This window comes from Brassica napus, chromosome A6 (assembly GCF_020379485.1).
Source record: "Brassica napus cultivar Da-Ae chromosome A6, Da-Ae, whole genome shotgun sequence".
In the NCBI taxonomy this organism is placed as follows: domain Eukaryota; kingdom Viridiplantae; phylum Streptophyta; class Magnoliopsida; order Brassicales; family Brassicaceae; genus Brassica; species Brassica napus.
The window spans coordinates 13742785-13762764 of NC_063439.1; the positions used below are offsets into that span (position 1 = coordinate 13742785).

The 19980-nt window shown below is 35.7% G+C and overlaps 1 protein-coding gene across 1 annotated transcript; it reads left to right on the top strand.

The window, feature by feature from the left end:
* Positions 1-13018: 13018 nt before the first annotated feature.
* LOC125575751 lies at positions 13019-16990 on the top strand. Its single transcript, XM_048734821.1, has one exon. The coding sequence runs from the start codon at positions 13050-13052 to the stop codon at positions 16707-16709; it is 3660 nt and encodes a 1219-aa protein (XP_048590778.1). The 5' UTR covers positions 13019-13049; the 3' UTR covers positions 16710-16990.
* Positions 16991-19980: the final 2990 nt, after the last annotated feature.

Consider the following 19980-nt stretch of genomic DNA (forward strand, 5'->3'; position numbering starts at 1 on the left):
CAGAACCATACGGAACAGAATCTCCTCCCTTCGCGGCAGGAACCCTGAGTTCAGTAGCCTCCTTATGCAAAGATGGCTGGGAAAGAATTAAAATGATGGAACTGCAATAGCTCTTTCAAAATTTCAGTATTGTAAACAATTTTTCTTTTGTTGATATATAAATTTAACATTTCAACAAAAAAAAAACAAATAGATAAATATTTCAAAATAATTATACAAATAAGTTTTTTATCAAATATTTAACTCTTCATAAAATTTTAGTCAAAATCGTCATTGTTGTTGTGAAAAAAAAAGTAAAAGAAAAAAGAGGAATATTGCCAAAAATGACTCAAAACTTGATTTTAAATACAAAAGTGTATCCCAAATTCATTCAAATGCAAAAGTAACCCAAAAGGCTAGTGAAATTACAACAACATTCTTATGACTAAACAAAAACGTGTATTGAATTTTACTATTATAACCCTCCGCGTGAGAAGACTTACAAAGAAGTCTTCTCAGAGAAGATTTCTTTCTAAATCTTCTCGTTTAGTAGATATTTAAAACAATTTAATTTTTTATAAAAAATATTTTAATGGGAAAAAATTGAAATCATGTAATAATAAATATTTCTAAATAATGTAAATTTAGTTTAACTAAAATTGAATTATTTTTAACATAGATGAGTGAATATAAATTAACTCATGATAGTTCTTGGATTAGGGTTTGGTAACATATGTTATAGTATTGTTGGTATTTTTAGGGTTAGATTTTGAAATCTTATCTTTTTATTTTTAGATTTGACCTATGTGTATTTAGCGACTATCTAATAACTTTATTTAAACACTTTCTATGTATCTTAAAAGTCTAAGAAAGTGTTTTATTTTGTTTAGTTATTTGATTATAGGGTCTGGAAGACTCACAGAAGACTTTCCAAGAAGTCTTGTGACATATCTCGTCTAAATTTTAGTAGAATTTAGGGTTTCCGCCTAAATTTTAGAAGAATTTAAGTTTCCCTCCTAAATCGAAGTCTTCGAGAAGTTTTCTCATATGTTAGATCTTAAAAGTAATTTATAAAAAAATATTTTAAAAGAGAAAAAAATCGAAATCATGTATTAATAAACATTTCTAAATGATGGAAATTTAGTTTTACTAAAATTAAATTATTTTTAAAATAGATGAGTGAATGTAGACTGAGTCATGATAGGCTTTGATTTAGGGTTTGGTAACATATGTTATCTTTTTAATTTTTTTTAGTTTGACCTATATGTGTTTAGTGCATATCTAATAACATGATTTAAACATTTTTTAAGTTTAAGGAAGTGTTTTTTGTTTAGTTATTTGATTATAGGATCTAGAAGACTTCAAGAAGACTTTGGTTTAAGGTTTAGTAACATACAATATGTTATAGTAATAAGTGAAAGTGGGTGTCTTTGCAAACCCCAGCAAGGGAGAAAAGAACATGAGTGTTCTTATGTATCGACCATTCAGAAGCTGGGCCAGTAATAGTGAGGTTAGATTCCTTACACTTAATTCATCCCAACTTACAGACCAGCATAGAAAATAATTGACTTGCTTTGTTTTTATTGAAAACATGAAGTGGACAATGAGGTTTGAAGAGGTGAAGGTTGTCGCTAACGGTTCTGGTTTGGTAGCTGCGATTACAAGCCTCAATTTGCTTCACATATTTAGCGAGGGTGGTTTACAGGTCTCTTCTTTTGCTGTCTATGGTTTATCATGTGTCACCATTGACGTAAGCTGATAGTCTACGCAATTGATTGATCGTTGTTTACCTTAAAGTGCGTTTTTCTCTACTGAACTTGCTGTTGTGTTATGTTCCATGTTTGTCTCTTACTGGTGTATACTGTATTATGAGATGAAAAGGTTATGTAGTTGAATGTTTGTTTCATCCTGTAGTTACAATGAGAATCTGCAATTCTCGAAAAACTAACTTGAACTGAGTGCTAGGGAATGACTGATTTAGTCTATTTACCGACTTCCACAGTTTCTAACTAAACTAGGGGGTGCTAGTGTATAATGTGTACCTCACTAGTGAAATACTTTGATTTTTTTGATCTGAAAATAACATGTCGTTTCCTTCAGAAACATGTTATCTCCCTTGGTGGCCCAGTTGTCACTGCAACAGGATGCAGAGATCAACTTGCTGTTGTAACTCATGTTTCAGACTGTCTTCCTTCAAATGAACAGGTAGGCATAGTTTTGTATTTTCTTGTTTTATTTTCCTTATGGATTAACCCTCGAGTCACCTTATATCCATTTAAAGATTAAATAGTGTGAGAGAACATGTTCATTCATGTTTTTTGAATACTGATCCAACTTCTTAAAATCAACTTTATTATTTGTTATTTAGTTAGTTATTTGATTAGGTTTTGGTTTGGAAGACTCCTAGAAGAATATCCAAGAAGATTTCCAAAAGACTTCTAGAAGACTTTCCAAGAGAATCTAGGTTTTGGTTTGGAAGTCTTTTGACACATTCCCGCCTAAAGTTTAGTAGAATTTAGATTTTCCGTCTAAATTTTAGTAGAATTTAGGTTTCCCGTCTGAAGCGTAGTCTTCTAGAAGTCTTCTCATGTATTTGATTTTAAGGTCTACAAAACTTCATAAGAAGTTTTCTCTTAGAAGACTTTCCAAGAAGTCTTATGTATCAAAAATATTTAACATAATTAGAATTTTTGTCTCTATTTATAAAGAAAATGTACACATTCTATTTTTTCCTCCCAAATGTCTGCAACGAAAATGTAATGTTTTTCACTCTAAAATGCTCCTAACCTCTCTCTAATCTATTTGAACATCAAAACACCTAACTTTAAATCCATTTCTCATTTTTTTCTTATTTCTTTTCACTAATTTATCTTTTTTTGTATTACATGATTCTCATCTTTCACTCATTTAAAAGTAAATCTATAAATTTTGGATATGTATTATTGTGTGTTTTATATAGTAGATTCTAAAATGCTATAGATTCAACCTAATGTGACTGTTTTGTTTGTTATTTAATCATAAAATTATATTTTTGAAGTTTTTCTTTATTTAAAAGCCACTTGAATGTTTTTGAGTTTGCAGCCTATTCAGATCTGAAAGAAACTTTGAAACAATTCTCAGAAGACTCCTCGGAAGATTTCTAGGCAAGTCTTCTATGCATTTTATTCTAGAAGACTTCTCACTAAATCTTCAAGAAGTCTTCCGAAGTCTTCCGGCCAAAGTGGTACAAATTTTAGATATGTATTTTGTGTGTTTTATATATTAGATTCTAAAAAGTTATAGATTCAACCTAATGTGGTTGTTTTGTTTATTATTTATGCACAAAAAATTTGTTTTTGAAACTTTCTCTGTTTTGAAGCCATTTGAATGCTTTTGAATATGCAGATTTTTTCAGATCTGAGTCCGACTTTGAAAGATTTCTTATAAGACTCTTGGAAAACTCTTGAAGCACTTCTTGGGAATTTTTCTAATGTATTTTATGTTACAAGACTTCTCAAGAAATCTTCGGGAAGTCGTCCGAAGTCTTTTGTCCAAAGTGGTACAAGGGAATGATGTCAAGTGGAGTCCAAGCTTATCTATGTTGCGGAATGATATCTAGCTCCATGTGTAATAGTTTTGTTTATACTCTGTTTTATGATTTGTATGTGTACTATTTTAGTTGTGAATTCTTTTGTAAACTTGAATAGATGTTAATCAAAATAATTTGGTAGATATGTTTATGTTCTGCCTAAAGTACTTGACATCATTGAAGTTATTGATAGATCATACCAAATGTTTTTTAGCCATTCTACCCACTCATAACAAAACACAACATTACAAAAGCTTAGTCAAATTTACTAAAACTCAGGGAGAAGACTTCACAAGAAAACTTAGATTAAATTCACAAAAGATCAAACCTGAATTTTAAGTGAAAGTCGAAATTTTAAATCTCATGTAAGTTAAAAACTATTTTTATTATCTAAAAAGACACATTAACCACATGACTTGATATTCTTGAAATTACTTAAACACTTTTGAAAGTTAAAAAACATACCTTGAAGTTGCTTAACACTCTAGAAAATCTAACGTAGAAGACTTCTTAAGAAGTCTTTTCGAATTAGCTAGAAACATTAGTAAACATAAATATTTGAAATCTCATAATTATCACCAAATAAGTTATGAGTTTCATCCACGAGCCCTAATATTTACTAATACACATGAATTAATAAGAAAATATTAAAAAGTCATTTTAATTGTAGAGAAAATAAAAGTTTATTAAACATTGACGAAGAAGTCTTCTATTTAGGTCATTTTTGCAATTGCAAATTTACGAAGGAATACTTCTTAGGAAGTCTACTGTACATAAGACACATTGAGAAGTCTTCCTTTGTAAATATTAGCTTACTTTTGAATTTGAAAAATTCTCGAAAATGCTTCTCAGACTTCTATAGAAGTCTTCTGAAAGTCTTCTCAATGTCGTAAGAAGTCTACCGGGATACTTTTGTAATTGACTATATTTAAATTTTCTTGAGAAGACTTCTATAGAAGTCTTTCGTGAGAAAACTTCTATAAAAGTCTTTCATCATAAGACTTCTGTAGAAGTCTTCTCTCGTACCCAAAGGTTTGACCAAAACTCGGAATAAAATTTGAGAAGACTTATATTAAATGTTTTGCTTTTATTTTTTTAATTGGAAAAGTAACCCACGCAGACTTCTTGTGACAGTGAGAAGACTTTGGGAAAACTTTCAGAAGATTTCAATAAAAGTTTTTCCCGAGAAGACTTCCGGAGAAGTCTTCTATACAAAGTCAAATTTCAGACAAACTTTGGTCAATTGCAAAACTAATTTGTTTATCCGAAAAGACTTCTCGAGAAGTCTTCTATGGGATTTTTCGGTTTTTTTCATAATGAAGAAAAGTTAGAAGCCCTAGAAGTCCTCTTGATGGAAAACACATCTAACGAAGTCTTCTGAAAGTCTTCCCTAAGTCTTCTGAAAGTCTTCGCAAACAGATCTGAGAATAAAAAAGATTTCATACTTTGAACCTGTGAGATGACTTGCTTAATTTCACCAAGCACCCAAAACTTCACTACAAAAGCTACAAAGTCGTTAATGACCACAAATCATGAGCTTTAATGTATCTATGAACTTTACAAAGCTCGGAATCAAAATATTGGTTTTCTTGGATGAATTTGAAGAGAGAGTGAAAGAGATGTGATTTGTGTGTATAAGTAATGAGATATGAAGAGTAAAAATAAAAACTTTGGTGCATTAAGTGCTTCAAATTGGTTGTTCATGGTGGTTAGTGTATTGATGGAAATGTCAATATTGTAAATATCTGGTGAAGATGAAGATGATAAGGTAAAAGACTCATTTTTGAAAAAAAGAAAGAAAAACAATTAATGGCATTTTCGTGAATAACTCAAACTTTTAGGATAAATAGAAAAAAAAAGTTTCAAAAAAAAATATGAGTTATTTTTTTGTTTGACTTGAAAATTTCGATCATATTTGAAAAAAAAATCCAAATAAAAAGAGAATTGTTAGTGTTTTCCATAGGAAGATGTGCCATCTTTAATGGCAATTGATAACGGGTCAGGTGGCAGTAACGAGAAATCTTGTAAGGAGGAATATGAGGTGTGATAATTATTGGCCAAGGTGTGGAGAAATAGAAAAATCTGTAACTCACGCAATATTTGAATGCCCTCCGGCTCTCCAAGTATGGTCCTTATCAACAACTCCTTCATGCCCAGGTACATTTCCAGTGTCAAGTGTCTACACAAACATGGATTATCTTTTCTGGAGGAAGAATGATATCTTAGAACCAGACCAAGACAGAGATCCTTATCCCTGGATAATATGGTACATTTGGAAGGCTCGTAATGATAAACTCTTCAGGAGAATAGACAGAGACCCTTTGGAACTAGTTCGATACGCAGAAAGTGAGTGTCAAGCATGGTTTAACGCAAATGAGATGATACCACATATGGTACATGATAGCTATAATGAGGAATGCCAAGTCTTAAGCTTGGGTAATATTTGCCTGTTAGATGGATCTTGGACAGCTCTCGATCGATTTAGTGGATGTGGATGGGCCTGGATGGACAGTGGGGAGAAAATACAACTCATGGGAACTCGGAACTACACTCGATGTGAATCAGCACTGCATTCGGAGGTAGAAGCATTGCGATGGCCGATGGAGAATATGCTTTAACACTCGCCATGCCAGAACTTTGGAACAGACTGCAAGGAGCTGATTGCAATGATAAAGAAACCCCACGAGTGGCCACGCTTCGCGACAGAATTTGAGAAGATAGAGACGCTGCTGATTTGCTTCCCGGACTTCAAAATCACACATATACCACGAGTGCGCAACTAGTTTTCTGATTTTTTAGCTAAGACTGCTAGAACCTTCCGTAGGGAGTTATTTTTCATTGGTTGTTCTATTCCGGTCTGGTTACCCAGACCACCTCAAGCTTGAGTAATAGAATAGCCGTTCGACGTCAAAAAGAAAAAAAAATATAGGGATACAATATTTGGAGATACACTAAATATAAGATATGGTGGAAGCACTGTGGCCAAGTTGTCAAGGTTTATAGGCATTTACACCCAGGTCTGGGATTCAAATCCCAGACAATGCAATTTCTACACCAAGAGATATGTGTTTCAATTCCCGGAGAATGCGAATTATGCAGAAAAAAAGGAAAATAATTACAAAAAGATCTTTAGCATGACGCAAAGAGTACCATCAGGAATGGATTTCATAGGGTAGCTCAGGGTGATACAGTCAGACGTGAATCTTCATAAGGCATGTAAAGTTGTCGGTAATATTGTCTATGTAATATTTCTCATAGTTTGTAATAGCATAATAACCATACAAAAAAAAGAGTAAATATATAAATATAGCCTAGAATATCCTATGAATTTATCTATTTAATGGTCATCAATATCTAATATTCATAACACTACCCTTGAATATACATTACACAAAATAAGTCATAAAGCACGTAAGATGATGCCTCGTTAATAATCTTACCAGAAAAACCATGGTGAAGGAGAAAAGAGTACAACGGGCATTAACTTTCACCCATGAGAACATGAGATCTTCGAGTTAATATAATCCTTTTATGATGAAATATAGCTCCTTCAAATATAGTCATGGGGTCAAGAAACCTGAGGAGGAGGCAAACAGCTTTACATTCAGAAATGGAAGTGCTACAGTGGGCAATGGAGAGCATGCTACAACATTCGATCAGTCAGAGGTTTGGGACGGACAGCAAGGATCTGATTGCAATGATAGAACAACCACAAGCTTGGTCCAATTTCTCAACTGAACTTGAAACAATTCAAACTCTTCGGTTGTGTTTTTCAGACTTTAAGATCAGCTACTTTCCAAGGACGTAAAAAGAATTTGCAGATTCGTTAGCTAGGAATGCACATTCTTTTCATAGACCCTTATGTTTTATTGGTTGTTCTATTCCGGTCTGGCTTCCCATACCACCTCAAGCTTGAGTAATAGAATAGCCGTTTGCTGCCAAAAAAAATATATAGTCAGACACTCCTCGATAAATTTATGATGTTAAATCTTCACTTGAATCAAATTTGTAAACAATCTCATTGTCATTCTTCTAAAATGTTTGTTATGTTTTCTCTTGATCATCATCTTTTATACATGATGTCATCAATGTATGACAAACTTTTCGAATAGTGACAGACTTATCTTTATAACTATAATATTTGACTTGAAAGTCTATCATTTATATAGGTTCTCTGTTGTCGTTAAACTTTTTCATAGAAAAGTCTAGTAAGATAAAACTATGATGAGGAAAAGAGAGTATAACCAGACATCATATATTTCTCCTCTTGGAAGTATCATCTTCTAGATATTCCAATCATACACATCTTTGAGGAGTTGAGCATAACCTTAATCAATAATCTCGTCTGATTTCCATACATATGGTCATTTGACTTATTAGGGCTGGGACTTATTAACCAGGATCAAGATCTGATCCTAGATCCGGTCTAGATCTGGATCCGTATATTTAAAATATATTAATTTTTTATTTTATTTAATAATTATATCTGATATATTAATATATATATATAAAATTAGTTTTATTATATATATAGATATTTATTTATAAATCTTGTATAAATATTTAATTTATGTATTATTTTTAAAATTTAGTATTTTTAAAAAATATAATTTTTTTTAATTATTTTTACGGATCAGGATCTAGATCTAGATCCAGATTCAGATCCAGATCCGTATATCCTCATGTAGTATAATATTTATAAAGATATCTAAAATCCGGATATCCAGAAGCACGATCCGTATACTTGACACAAGGATCCAAATCCGAATCTAGATACTCTAAATTTCCTAGATATCCTAAATTTGATGGATGTCCGGATCCATCACACCCCTAAGATTTATAGTCCATAACTCTCTTTTAACATATACAATCTTTTTGTAGTGTATTTGGACATCATTTCAAATTTCTTTACATGCAATAGTCTAAATGTCTATCTTCTACATACGAGTTATTTATGCTCTTGTTATAAAAGTTACTATTATGACTTATATTATCGTCTTATGAATACACATGTTTCTTTATGAAATAGATGAATAACTTGCTCAAATAACGATTTAACTATGGTATATAGAACCAAACATATATGAGCATTTTACTATGATCCTTTAAGGACTTACTGGGATAACATCTGTTTGTAGATGTTTATTTGTAATAGATAAAGAGAATGTAGTCTTTCAAGATAAATTCTTCCAAACTATGTTTTCTATAAGTCTTTAAGAGTTTTGATATATTCAAATCAATCAATGATTATGTTCATTCATAATCCCTTGATAAATACGAATGCGTATATTTGTTAACCTTATAATATATCTTATACTCATGAAAAATATATATTCTTTAATTCGATTGAATATCTAGATTTTTCAGGGGGAGTATAATTTTAGTATCATTAATCTTTCATGGATTTAAACTTAACTAAAGAAAAAAAAAACAAATTTAAAAACGCTCCGGCGACAGAAAAGGCGACTGCCAATTGAAGATGAATCTAAGATGAATCTGAGTCAGATTCAACTTTCCCTGGTGTTTTTGGGAGATCGGAGCAAGGATTATCATAAGGAGAGGGGGATTGTTTTGATTCTCAAAGCAACGATAAATGGTGATTCGAATCTGGTGGTATCTGGGGGTCTTTATTTTCTCGGGAGATATGGGAATCTTAAGGAAATTCCGATTTGGAATTTGAAGGATCTTAAGGAGACACTTCTCCCTTTTTGGGATCTAATGGAAGAGAGGATAAAGGATTTCGGGATTCTCTTTGTAATGGTAATTTCTTGGTTTCTGTATGATTATTTTTGGGTAGACTTTCAGCGAATCGATTATTTCCTTTTTTCATATGTGTTATGCAATAAGGAATATTGGATGTGTCTGTTTATACAAAGGAGATTGGGGAGTATCTCCAGAGATTGTGATTCCTACGGATTTTGCCGAATCTCCTATGATACTGATGAATGGTCTCGATTGAGTGTTAGGGTCGTTTATGGATATAAAATGTTCTGGGTGGATTTCTTAGGCTTTGATAGACGTTTAATTTGGTTGAAGATTGATTTTTTGATATCAAAATGGATTGCAATTGATAATTTTTGGAAATTAAAGTTGGAGATTGATAGAAATCTTACGTGCTCCTTGTGTATATATATAATACCTTGTGAGCTTTTGTCTAATCATACTATCTGTTCACTCTTGATTTATATATCTTTATACTTTTGTCTTCTTTCTTGTTGGGTGAGGATAATCATGTCTCAAGGACAATGGCTTGTGAAGTCTGGGGGTCAAAAGAAGCAGGCGCCAAGTGGGGGTTTGAAGATTTCGATTCCGAAGTTTGATAACTCCACGCTTATCATGGGGTATTCAAAGACTCTGATTGGCCGGTGTATGAATCCTCCCAAGCAGGAGATGAATGGGTTGCTTTATCATCTCCCACGTATCTGGAATGTCGAAGAGAGGGTGGTGGGTGCAGATTTGGGTCTTGGAAGATTCCAGTTTGATTTTCAGGAGGAAGAGGATATCGTTGAAGTGCTCAAGAAGGAGCCTTTTCATTTTGATAATTGGATGTTGTCTGTGGTGAGATGGGAACCTGTGGTGGAGGATAATTATCCTTCGAAGATTACTTTTTGGGTGAGGGCTATTGGAGTTCCTCTACACTTTTGGGCGGAACCGACTTTCAAGAGTATTGGCGAGGCGTTGGGGGAGGTTCGTGGTGATGATGCCATTGATATTAATGATGGGAAGATCCGGGTGATCTTGGATGCGTTTAAGCCGCTGGTGTTCTCCATCACTGTGGAGTTTCATAGTGGGGAGGAGACAGTGATTGCGCTGCGATATGATCGTCTTCATGGCTTCTGCAGGACGTGTTCGAGCTTGAGACATGACCAATCTAGGTGTCCTACCACAAAGGGCACAACGGAGGAAGGGGATGTTGGTCCATCTGACAAGCCGGATCAAGGAGGGAAAGCGTTAAGCTATAAGGGGGCAGTGGAGGCTTCACTTACGGAGAACACTTCTGGTGGAGATAGTAGGAGGCAAAACCAACAGGGGATGGGAAAGCAGGATGTAAAAGGGAAAGGTATTGCTTATGAGGGAAGACAAGGGGGTGTAGCTAAACCGGGGCCAGGGAGAAGGTATAGAGATCAAGGGAGACCAACGGCGAAGTATGTTAGACAGGCTGGATATCTTCCACCTCAAGAGTTAAATGATAGCTATGTTATGGCAACGAGTGGTATCAATGGGTTGAGGAACAAGGGAGTGGGAGGACATTTGGATACTCAACAAAAGCTAATGCTTGAGGCTTTCAAGAGTGGGAAAAGGGAGACGTCTCAGAGTCTAAGGCCCGTAAAGCTCTAATGTTTGAGAGTGAAGGTCAGGAGGAGGGACTTGCTGTTTCATCAGGTGGAGATTTTGTTAAAACGGGTCAGAGGAGGGACGATGTTATGGAAAAAATGGGTTTCTCTACGGAGGCAGGCGTTGTAGAGGCAGAGGTAATGGAGGAGAATAATATAGTTAAGTGTTCAAGTGTGGAGAATGAGGGAATGCGGGTGATGGAGATGGGAAATAAGGATGAGGTGGTGTCGTCGGAGATGGTGGCAGGTCTGGATGATGAAGATGGGCATTTGGAGTATGAGTTGATGGAGGATGGCGTGGATGATGTGAGCTCTGAGCGAGAGGTGCTTGGTGATTTAAACTCCATGGATGTTGAGGAAGCTTTTCCCATAGCTGAAAGTGAAGACTTTGTAGGAGAACAAGAGCACCAGGCCCCAAAGAAGAAGAATGGGAAGATCACTGCTGCAGCAATGGGAGGGAATGCGAAGAAAAGACTGGTCCAGAGTCTAGTCTCTCCAAGGAAGAAGGCAATGGCAAAGCAAGGAAATAAGGCGGGAGACAAGGGTCCAGTTCCCACTAAGAAGGCTTTGATTAAGCCGAAACCAGATCAGGATTAATTCCCCTGCTGTTTTTCTTTAATTTAAGTTATGAATAAGTGTAGGGCCTTTGATATAAAGTCTCTGGTTTTTCATATTTTGTTATCTTGGTTTGGTTTGCCTCTGATAAAGTCAGGGAGATGGAATAAAGGAGTTGGTTCCCGCTTTATTTGTCTTGGTATATGCTTGAGTATAAGAGGTCATTTGGAAGTATGTATTTGTGGTTTGGTTAGGGAATTGGCCTTTAGGTTTTTCTATAGGTGTTATTATGGGGGGTGGAAAGGTTTAATGAAATTGATGATGATCCGGAATGGTTACTGGTCTATTCCAGTGATAAGCTTGATGGATGTTGTTATTACAGGAATGGGCAGTCAGGATGAGACTTGTGATTTGGTCTCCAAGTCATACAATTTGTATGCAAAGTGGCGCCAGGAGAGAAGTTGGCAGAATGGTATTTTTGTTTGGTTTTCAAATGGGGAGATGTATGCGTTTTGGCTAGCTTTTCATACTGGGAACTGTTGCTGGCGGTGCTGCGTATGTTACGACCAAACAGATATTACGTTTCGAGTTGGAAATAACAGGTGCCTCAGTGTGGTGGTCTGTTTATCTCTTCGGTTAAGTTTTATAAGTTATATTGATGGTAGAAAACTGCTGGTTCTTGATGATAGTTTCTTCATCTTTTGGAATGTTTTTCGTTATTATGAATATAAGGTTTCTCCTATTAATGGTCTTGGTGAGATTATAAATTCCTTGAGGGCCGTGGGGGCTGGTGGAGTTGGAGATTTGGATTTAGTTTTCTGTGGGTTGTATTTGTGTGTAAAGCATGGGGCTAATGAAACTTGTTTTCAGTTTTCTTCTCTAATTAATTGGTTTGGACGAGATGTGTATTATGGGTCTACAAATGCTTTTTTGTTTTGTATTTCTCAACATAAAATTCATAGGAGGTTTACACAATGGAAAAAAGGGGGATATATGTGGGTTTTAGCTATAAGAGATTATCATATCTGGAAACGATTTATTGTAATAGTTACAATTATCGTGATGAGGTTTTTAAAAATTTTATTTAAAAGAAAGGGAAAAACAATATAAGGCTTGGATATGAAAATATTGAGTTGGAATTGTAGAGGAATGGGGAGTAAATATACGATCAGTTATCTGAGGGAGATATGGCATAAACATAAACCGGCGTTTCTTTTCTTATCAGAAACGAAACAACAGTTTGGTTTTTCCCAGAATTTTCAATTTCATTTTGGTTACAAATACCTACACACAGTGGATCCTATCGGGAGGAGTGGAGGACTGGCTCTTTATTATAATCATGATTCACCGGTCTCTATTATCTATTCAAGTAATAGAATAATAGATATTGAAACCACATATAAAGGGAAAACAATTTTTATTTCTTTTGTATATGGGGATCCGGTTCAGGGTCTTCGAGACTACGTCTGGGAACGTCTTACTCGAATTGGTATAAATAGATTGGAACCATGGTTTATTATTGGAGATCTAAATGAAATAAGAGGTAATCATGAAAAGGAAGGGGGGGGGGGGGGGTGTTACGGCACGCATCCACTTTTGTCGGTTTTAATAATATGATCGACAACTGTGGTCTTTTGGAATTTCCTTCGGTGGGAAACACTTTGTCATGGAGTGGGACGAGGAATAAACAGACGGTAAAGTGTAGATTAGATCGGGCTTTAGGGAATGTGGAATGGCACACCCTATTCCCGTCTGCCTTTGTCGAGTATTTGGGAATGGTAGGTTCGGATCATAGGCCTATTGTGACGAATTTAGATGAGAAACACGTACGATCGAGAAGGCAATTTCGGTTTGATAAGAGATGGATTGGTATGGATGGTCTTATGGACTCCATTTCGAAAGGTTGGTATACGGAGAGGCCAAGATATTGTTCGGGTGTTGTAGATAGAATTATTAACTGTAGACGTGAAATTTCGGTGTGGAGGAAAAATAATCCTCCATATGGGAAGGAGAAGATTAATTCTCTCCAAAAGGCTTTGGAGGACATTCAGTGTGATAGTACCAAAACATATGAGGAGATGCTAGAGGTTTCTAGAAAATTAAAAGAAGCTTATAGGGATGAGGAGTTATACTGGGAACAAAAATGTAGAACGACTTGGCATGCAAAAGGAGATAGAAATACAAAATTCTATCACGCTCTGACGAAGCAGAGACGACTACAAAATAAAATTGTGGGTTTGCACAATAGTGATGGTAATTGGGTAACATCGGAATCTGAGGTAGAAGGCGTTGCGGTAAATTATTTTAATGATTTGTTTGCGACGACATCGCCTTCGGGCTATGAAGAATTTCTAAGGGAGGTACCTACTTTGATTACAGAGGATCAAAACAGGTTTTTAACTGCTTGGGCATCAGAGGAGGAAGTGAGATCAGCTTTATTCATGATGCATCCTGAAAAGGCTCCAGGGCCGGATGGAATGACGGCTTTGTTTTTCCAACAATCTTGGTCGATTATTAGATCAGATATCACAAATATGGTTAACGAGTTTTTTAGGACTGGATATTTGGAGGAGAGGATGAATATGACCAATATTTGTCTCATCCCAAAGACAGTGCGACCAAGTAGAATGACGGAATTGAGGCCCATCAGTTTATGTAATGTGGGTTATAAGATTATTTCGAAGGTGCTTTGTCAACGGCTGAAGAGGCTATTACCACAATTGGTATCAGAAACTCAATCTGCCTTTGTCTCTGGAAGATTGATTTCAGACAATATTTTAATTGCACAGGAAATGTTTCATGGATTAAGAACGAATAATTCATGTAAGGAGAAATTTTTGGCTATAAAGACAGATATGAGCAAAGCGTATGATAGGGTTGAATGGCCTTTTATTGAAGCGATGTTGCTAAAGCTGGGGTTTGCACAAAGATGGGTATCTCGGATAATGTCTTGTATTACATCGGTACAATATAAAATTTTGATTAATGGTCAACCAAAAGGGCACATTGTACCAAACCGTGGACTTCGTCAGGGTGATCCGTTGTCATCTTATTTGTTTATTTTGTGCACTGAGGCACTAATAGCGAATATACGGAAAAAAGAAGAAGAGAAATTATTAACGGGGTTAAAAATTGCGCGTGGTAGTCCGGCAATTACACATTTATTATTTGCGGATGATAGTCTCTTTTTTTGCAAAGCTAATAGGCAAGAATGTGAGATTATCTTACAAATTTTGAAAGACTATGAAAGAGCATCGGGGCAACAAATTAATTTCTTGAAGTCTTCACTACAGTTTGGACATAAGGTACCTGAGGTAGTACGTTTGGAGGTCCAGCAGGTTTTGGGCATTACTACAATTGGTGGTATGGGAACATACTTGGGGATCCCTGAAAGTCTTGGTGGATCTAAAACACAGATATTTGATTTTCTTAATGAAAGGGTTAATAATAAGGTCAATAATTGGACAATTCGATTTATTACGAAAGGAGGAAAAGAAGTTCTAATTAAAGCAGTGGCATCCCCTATGCCAACTCATGTTATGTCTTGCTTTCGTTTACCAAAAACGGTTACGAAAAAACTTACCAGTACGGTGGCTCATTTCTGGTGGAGTGGCAGTGGCAATACAAAAGGAATGCATTGGTTTGCATGGGATAAAATGTGCAAAGATAAACCAGATGGGGGTATTGGTTTTAGAGATATTCAAAATTTCAATACAGCGTTATTGGCGAAACAACTATGGAGGTTAATAGATAAACCTGATTCTCTTTTCGCAAGAGTTTTTAAAGGAAGATACTATAGGAAATCTGATCCTTTGGATCCAATCAGATCATATTCTCCCTCATATGGGTGGAGAAGTATTACGTCGGCTAGATCTCTGGTTAATAAAGAGCTAATCAAAAGAGTGGGAACTGGTTCAAGCATTTCAGTCTGGAATGACCCTTGGATCCCTGCTCCTCGCCCGAGGTCAGCAATACCAAAATGTTCGAATCAATATTTGAATCCATTACTTAAGGTGGAAGATTTAAATAATCCAGTAGATCTCTCTTGGAATTTGGATCTGCTCAATGTATATATTCACCAGGAAGATGTGGATATTATACGGAGTTTAGCCATTAGCCGTAACCCAAAACCAGATTCATATGGATGGCATTTTACGGACCACGGTCGATATACGGTTAAATCAGGATATAGAACGGATAAATTATTTCCGGATATGGGATCTCAGGATAGAGTTTTCGGACCAGATACTAAACCACTTTTGGCTCATTCTTGGAAACTTCAATGTTCACCAAAGCTGAAACATTTTGTCTGGCAGATACTTTCTGGCAGTCTTCCGGTAACTAAGAATCTTCATTCCCGAGGGATAAAATGTGATGTACAATGTCAAATATGCGGTGCAGAGGAAGAATCTATTAATCATGTTCTGTTTGAGTGTCCACTAGCACTACAAATGTGGACTTTATCTAATATTCCATCATGCCCAGGAGTTTTCCCCACCCAGTCACTTTTTACAAATATGGATTATATTTTCTGGCGGTTACCCAAGGAATCAGATTTGAATTTTTTTCCATGGATTTTATGGTATATTTGGAAGAATAGAAATGCAAAAGTTTTTAAGAATCAGATAAAAACTCCTTTTGATATTCTTCGGATGGCAGAGATAGAAGGTGTTTTGTGGGCTGAAGCTCAGACAAAAGATTCTAGAAATCGGGACTCTCTACATATTGCAGAGAATCTTTTTCCACATGGAGTTAACAAGTGTTATATAGATGGAGCATGGAAGGAAAATGATCCTTATACAGGACAGGGATGGGTCTACAAAAAAGATGGATCAACTGATACTATGATGGGTGCAATGTCTATTCGCAGGAGTCTTTCACCTTTACATGCTGAATGTGAAGCTTTGATATGGGCGATGGAGTGCATGAAGACCCTACAAGTTTCAGAGGTGGTGTTTGCAACAGACTGTTCTCAATTGGTGAAGATGGTGTCTTCACCGACAGAATGGCCCGCGTTCACTACACACATGGAGGAGTTTCTGCGATGTAAGGAATTCTTTCTTAACTTTACTATCCAACATATACCAAGGGCGCAAAATATTTTGGCGGACAAGTTGGCACGAGATGCTAGGACTTCGCCATCTGCTATGGTTTATGTTGACTCAATTCCCCCGAGGTGGCTCTTGAACCAGGAATCTTCTTCGTTTTATAGCCTTTTGTTGTCAAAAAAAAAAAAAAATCTTTCATGGATTTTATCTTTAGGGATTATCTAGTGGGCTGTATAAGTCAAGTTATTCTTTTATTGTCAGACTGATAAAGAACTTGAGTGTAGTTACATCTACTACATGAGAATATATCACTTCATAATCAGTTGCGTTTTATCATTTTTGACACAATGACTCAATTCTATCTCACTTGTTTTACACCATTTTGTGTATCGAATACTAGTCCAAATACTTCTCTTTTCACAAGAGCTTATATCTTTGTCTATTGATTCTTTCTTACTCGGTCTATCATTTCTTTGTGTACATTTTTAATAGATTTTATTTTATGGTCTTCTGATAGACCATATATTTTACCAATTTTTAATCATGGTCTATAAGTGTTTTAAAGTGTTTTAAGATACAATTATTATCTTTTGGAGTCTATTTAGAGTATTTACAGGTTCAGGGACGTTTAGGAGAAATTTGGTAATTTTGGAGTCTTTTGGAGCCTTTGGAGGTGCATAGTTGCACAGACGCATCAGATGTTTAGCTATGGATGGAGACCTTCCGACCGTTAGATTGAGCCCATATTTGGACACAAAATAGAGCTTTGAGTTATCTTTCCAATGCCACCGGTCTCAGGTCAATCAGCATCCTGTATTAGAAGTTATGCCCGTTTTACTGAAGAGTGGTCAGTCTGCCTCGCGAGATGAAGCTGCCGAGAAGAGAAAGCCACGTCGATCAATGCATCACTCTGCACGTCGATCGATGGAGATCCCAGATCGTGGGCCTTGTATATTTTATGACTGCGTGAAGCCCAGAAGTAACCACAAATTACCAGAATGCCCTTGGACGACCAGAAACCCTATTTATGTTATTTCTAAGCCATTGTTGACGGCGACGCTTTTTACACACTTTCTTTGATTCATAGTTTTGTTAGGAAAGAAGGGAGGAACTCCTATCAGAGTCCTCCTGGAACTCCTTTGGTTTTATTTATCTATTTCATTTCAGTTTTATATCTATTCATCTATGATTTTTGTTTTCATGTCTGAGTAGATCCATCTGTTAGATCCAGGGTTCTAATAGGTTTGTGGGATTAGCCCCAAACTATAAATCTGTCTTGTTGTGATATTCATGATAGATCTATACTTATTGCTTGTTCTAGAGTAATTAACTAGAATATTGATCATAGGATTGCATACACAAGCATCCTTGTTATCCCATCCTGACATCTATCTATCATATTAGGATTGCTAGAGAGGGCTAACCGCCAATTTAGCATCCTAATAGGGCAAATCATCTCGCGCATAGGCTTGGCTAGAACCCGTCGATCGATGTCCTCAACTGACTATCGTTCGACGTAGGTAAAGGTGTATCGGTCGATGTCCCAATAAGACCATCGGTCGACACTCTTTCGTGATCAAGATACTAACCGTTGAGACACGAGATCTAGCGAGTTAACCAGTGAAACATGCGACATCTGATCACTGAGTTAAGCGGTTGAGCTCTAACATATCATGCATGCAACAAATAGGTATCTATAGGAATTATAATCTCCAACACCTGAATAGAAACCCTAGATCTAGTAACCATCCTTCCATCGAACAACCCTTGCCAAGCTGAACAATTGACTTGTTCAACTTGTTTACTGCTTTGTTTATTTAATTGCTATTTTACTGCTTTGTAATCTATTAGCCTAGTTTATTATAAATTTTTTAGATCTAATTGGTTCCCTAGCTCCTTGTGGATTCGATCCCTAAGTACTATAACTCGACCTCTTTTGATGGAGTAACACTCTTTAGGGTAATTTGAGTGATATCATCTTCTTTCTCATTTATCATATAGACTGCAACTTGGCATGTATAAATATCATCGACGATGATTTTCTTATCGGTTCCATTTAATTTTGTACATGACATAGTTTATTAAGATTTCTTTATTGTCTCAGGCACCTGAAATTTTTTCAGTCATGTTTAATGTCTCTTTTAGGAGATAACTTTGTTTTCTCGGGTTGACTATTATCAATTTATGCTCCTTTTCATTTACGAGAACTTTATCTCTTGAACCAATATGTCTATCACGCTTCAAGTGTGACTCCAACTCAGTAGTAGTTTGATTTTCTCCTTCTAGGATATCAGTTCTTATTGGAGCATTTACAACTGGTATATATGACTTGGTCACTCTATTTTTTGGGTCAATAAATGTGTCTGGAAACTATTTTACTAAGCTTTATAACTGAATTATCTTTTGGACTTTTATTCCACATCTTTTTTGTCCGAAGATCAATGATAATTCATTTCAACATACTTTCTTTTCCGGTTTATTTTCTCCCCTTTATGTTGGAAAGACCAACTTTGTTTCGGTCTATAATATGCTCAAATTAACCTTTAAGATCAACTCTCTCAAATAAGAGATCGGGTGCTGTACTTAAGGATCGCATCCACAGAGTCTCGATACTTCACACAATAAACTTATAGCTTCAGAGTATGCTAGGTCAAATAATATAAAGCAGTAAATAAAGTAAACAGTTGAACAAGGTAGTTGTTCGATTGATTGATGAGTTGTTTGATGGAAGGATGGTTGCTAGACTTACTGTTTCATTCAGGTAATCAGAACTCAATCTATAGATACTAAGGGTTGATCCTAGAACTCAATATCAAATCCAAAAGACAACCAACTCTCGCTAAGAGTCTAATCTATTGACTAAATCTTTATTCTAGCTCTCGTATTGGAACAATGAATGAGCGTCGATCAGTACTATTGACTAGGTATCGATCGATGCTTCCTCAAACAACCATTAATGCTCGGATCGATAACGTTCAACTAAATTTCTAGACTAATTCTCGTATGCGCCTACGTATCTAATCCAGCAGGATTCAGGTTCCGTTAATTGATTGCACTCTTGTGCCTTTCAATTGTCCTATGATTATAGGTTCAAATAATCAGTCACACTCTCGTGCTTTTCTAGCTACTATAGATCCTAGTATTACAAGCCTTCCTGGTGTAAGATCTATAGTTAACCTAGCAATCCTATAGTTTAAAAGTTCATTCAAGATCCTAGAAAATCCCTAAACATAGCAGGTGGATCTACTTAGACATGATAGTTGTTAAAGAAATCATAGATGAATAGATGCAATAAAAATAAATAATAAAACCAAAACCAATCGAGTTTCAAAAGGACTCTGAAGGAGTTCATATTTTCTCTCCAACCCTCAAACTAAGAACAATGAATAGCCGTCAACAACAACTTAGAAAAAAACGTAACTAGGGTTCTGAGTCGTCCATGGATATTATGGTAAATTGTGGTGACTTCTGGGCTTAAGTTGGGCATAAAATAGGC

Bases quoted from the DNA above. Each gene is read 5' to 3' on its own strand.
- LOC125575751 (XM_048734821.1), top strand. From the start codon at position 13,050: ATGATCGACAACTGTGGTCTTTTGGAATTTCCTTCGGTGGGAAACACT.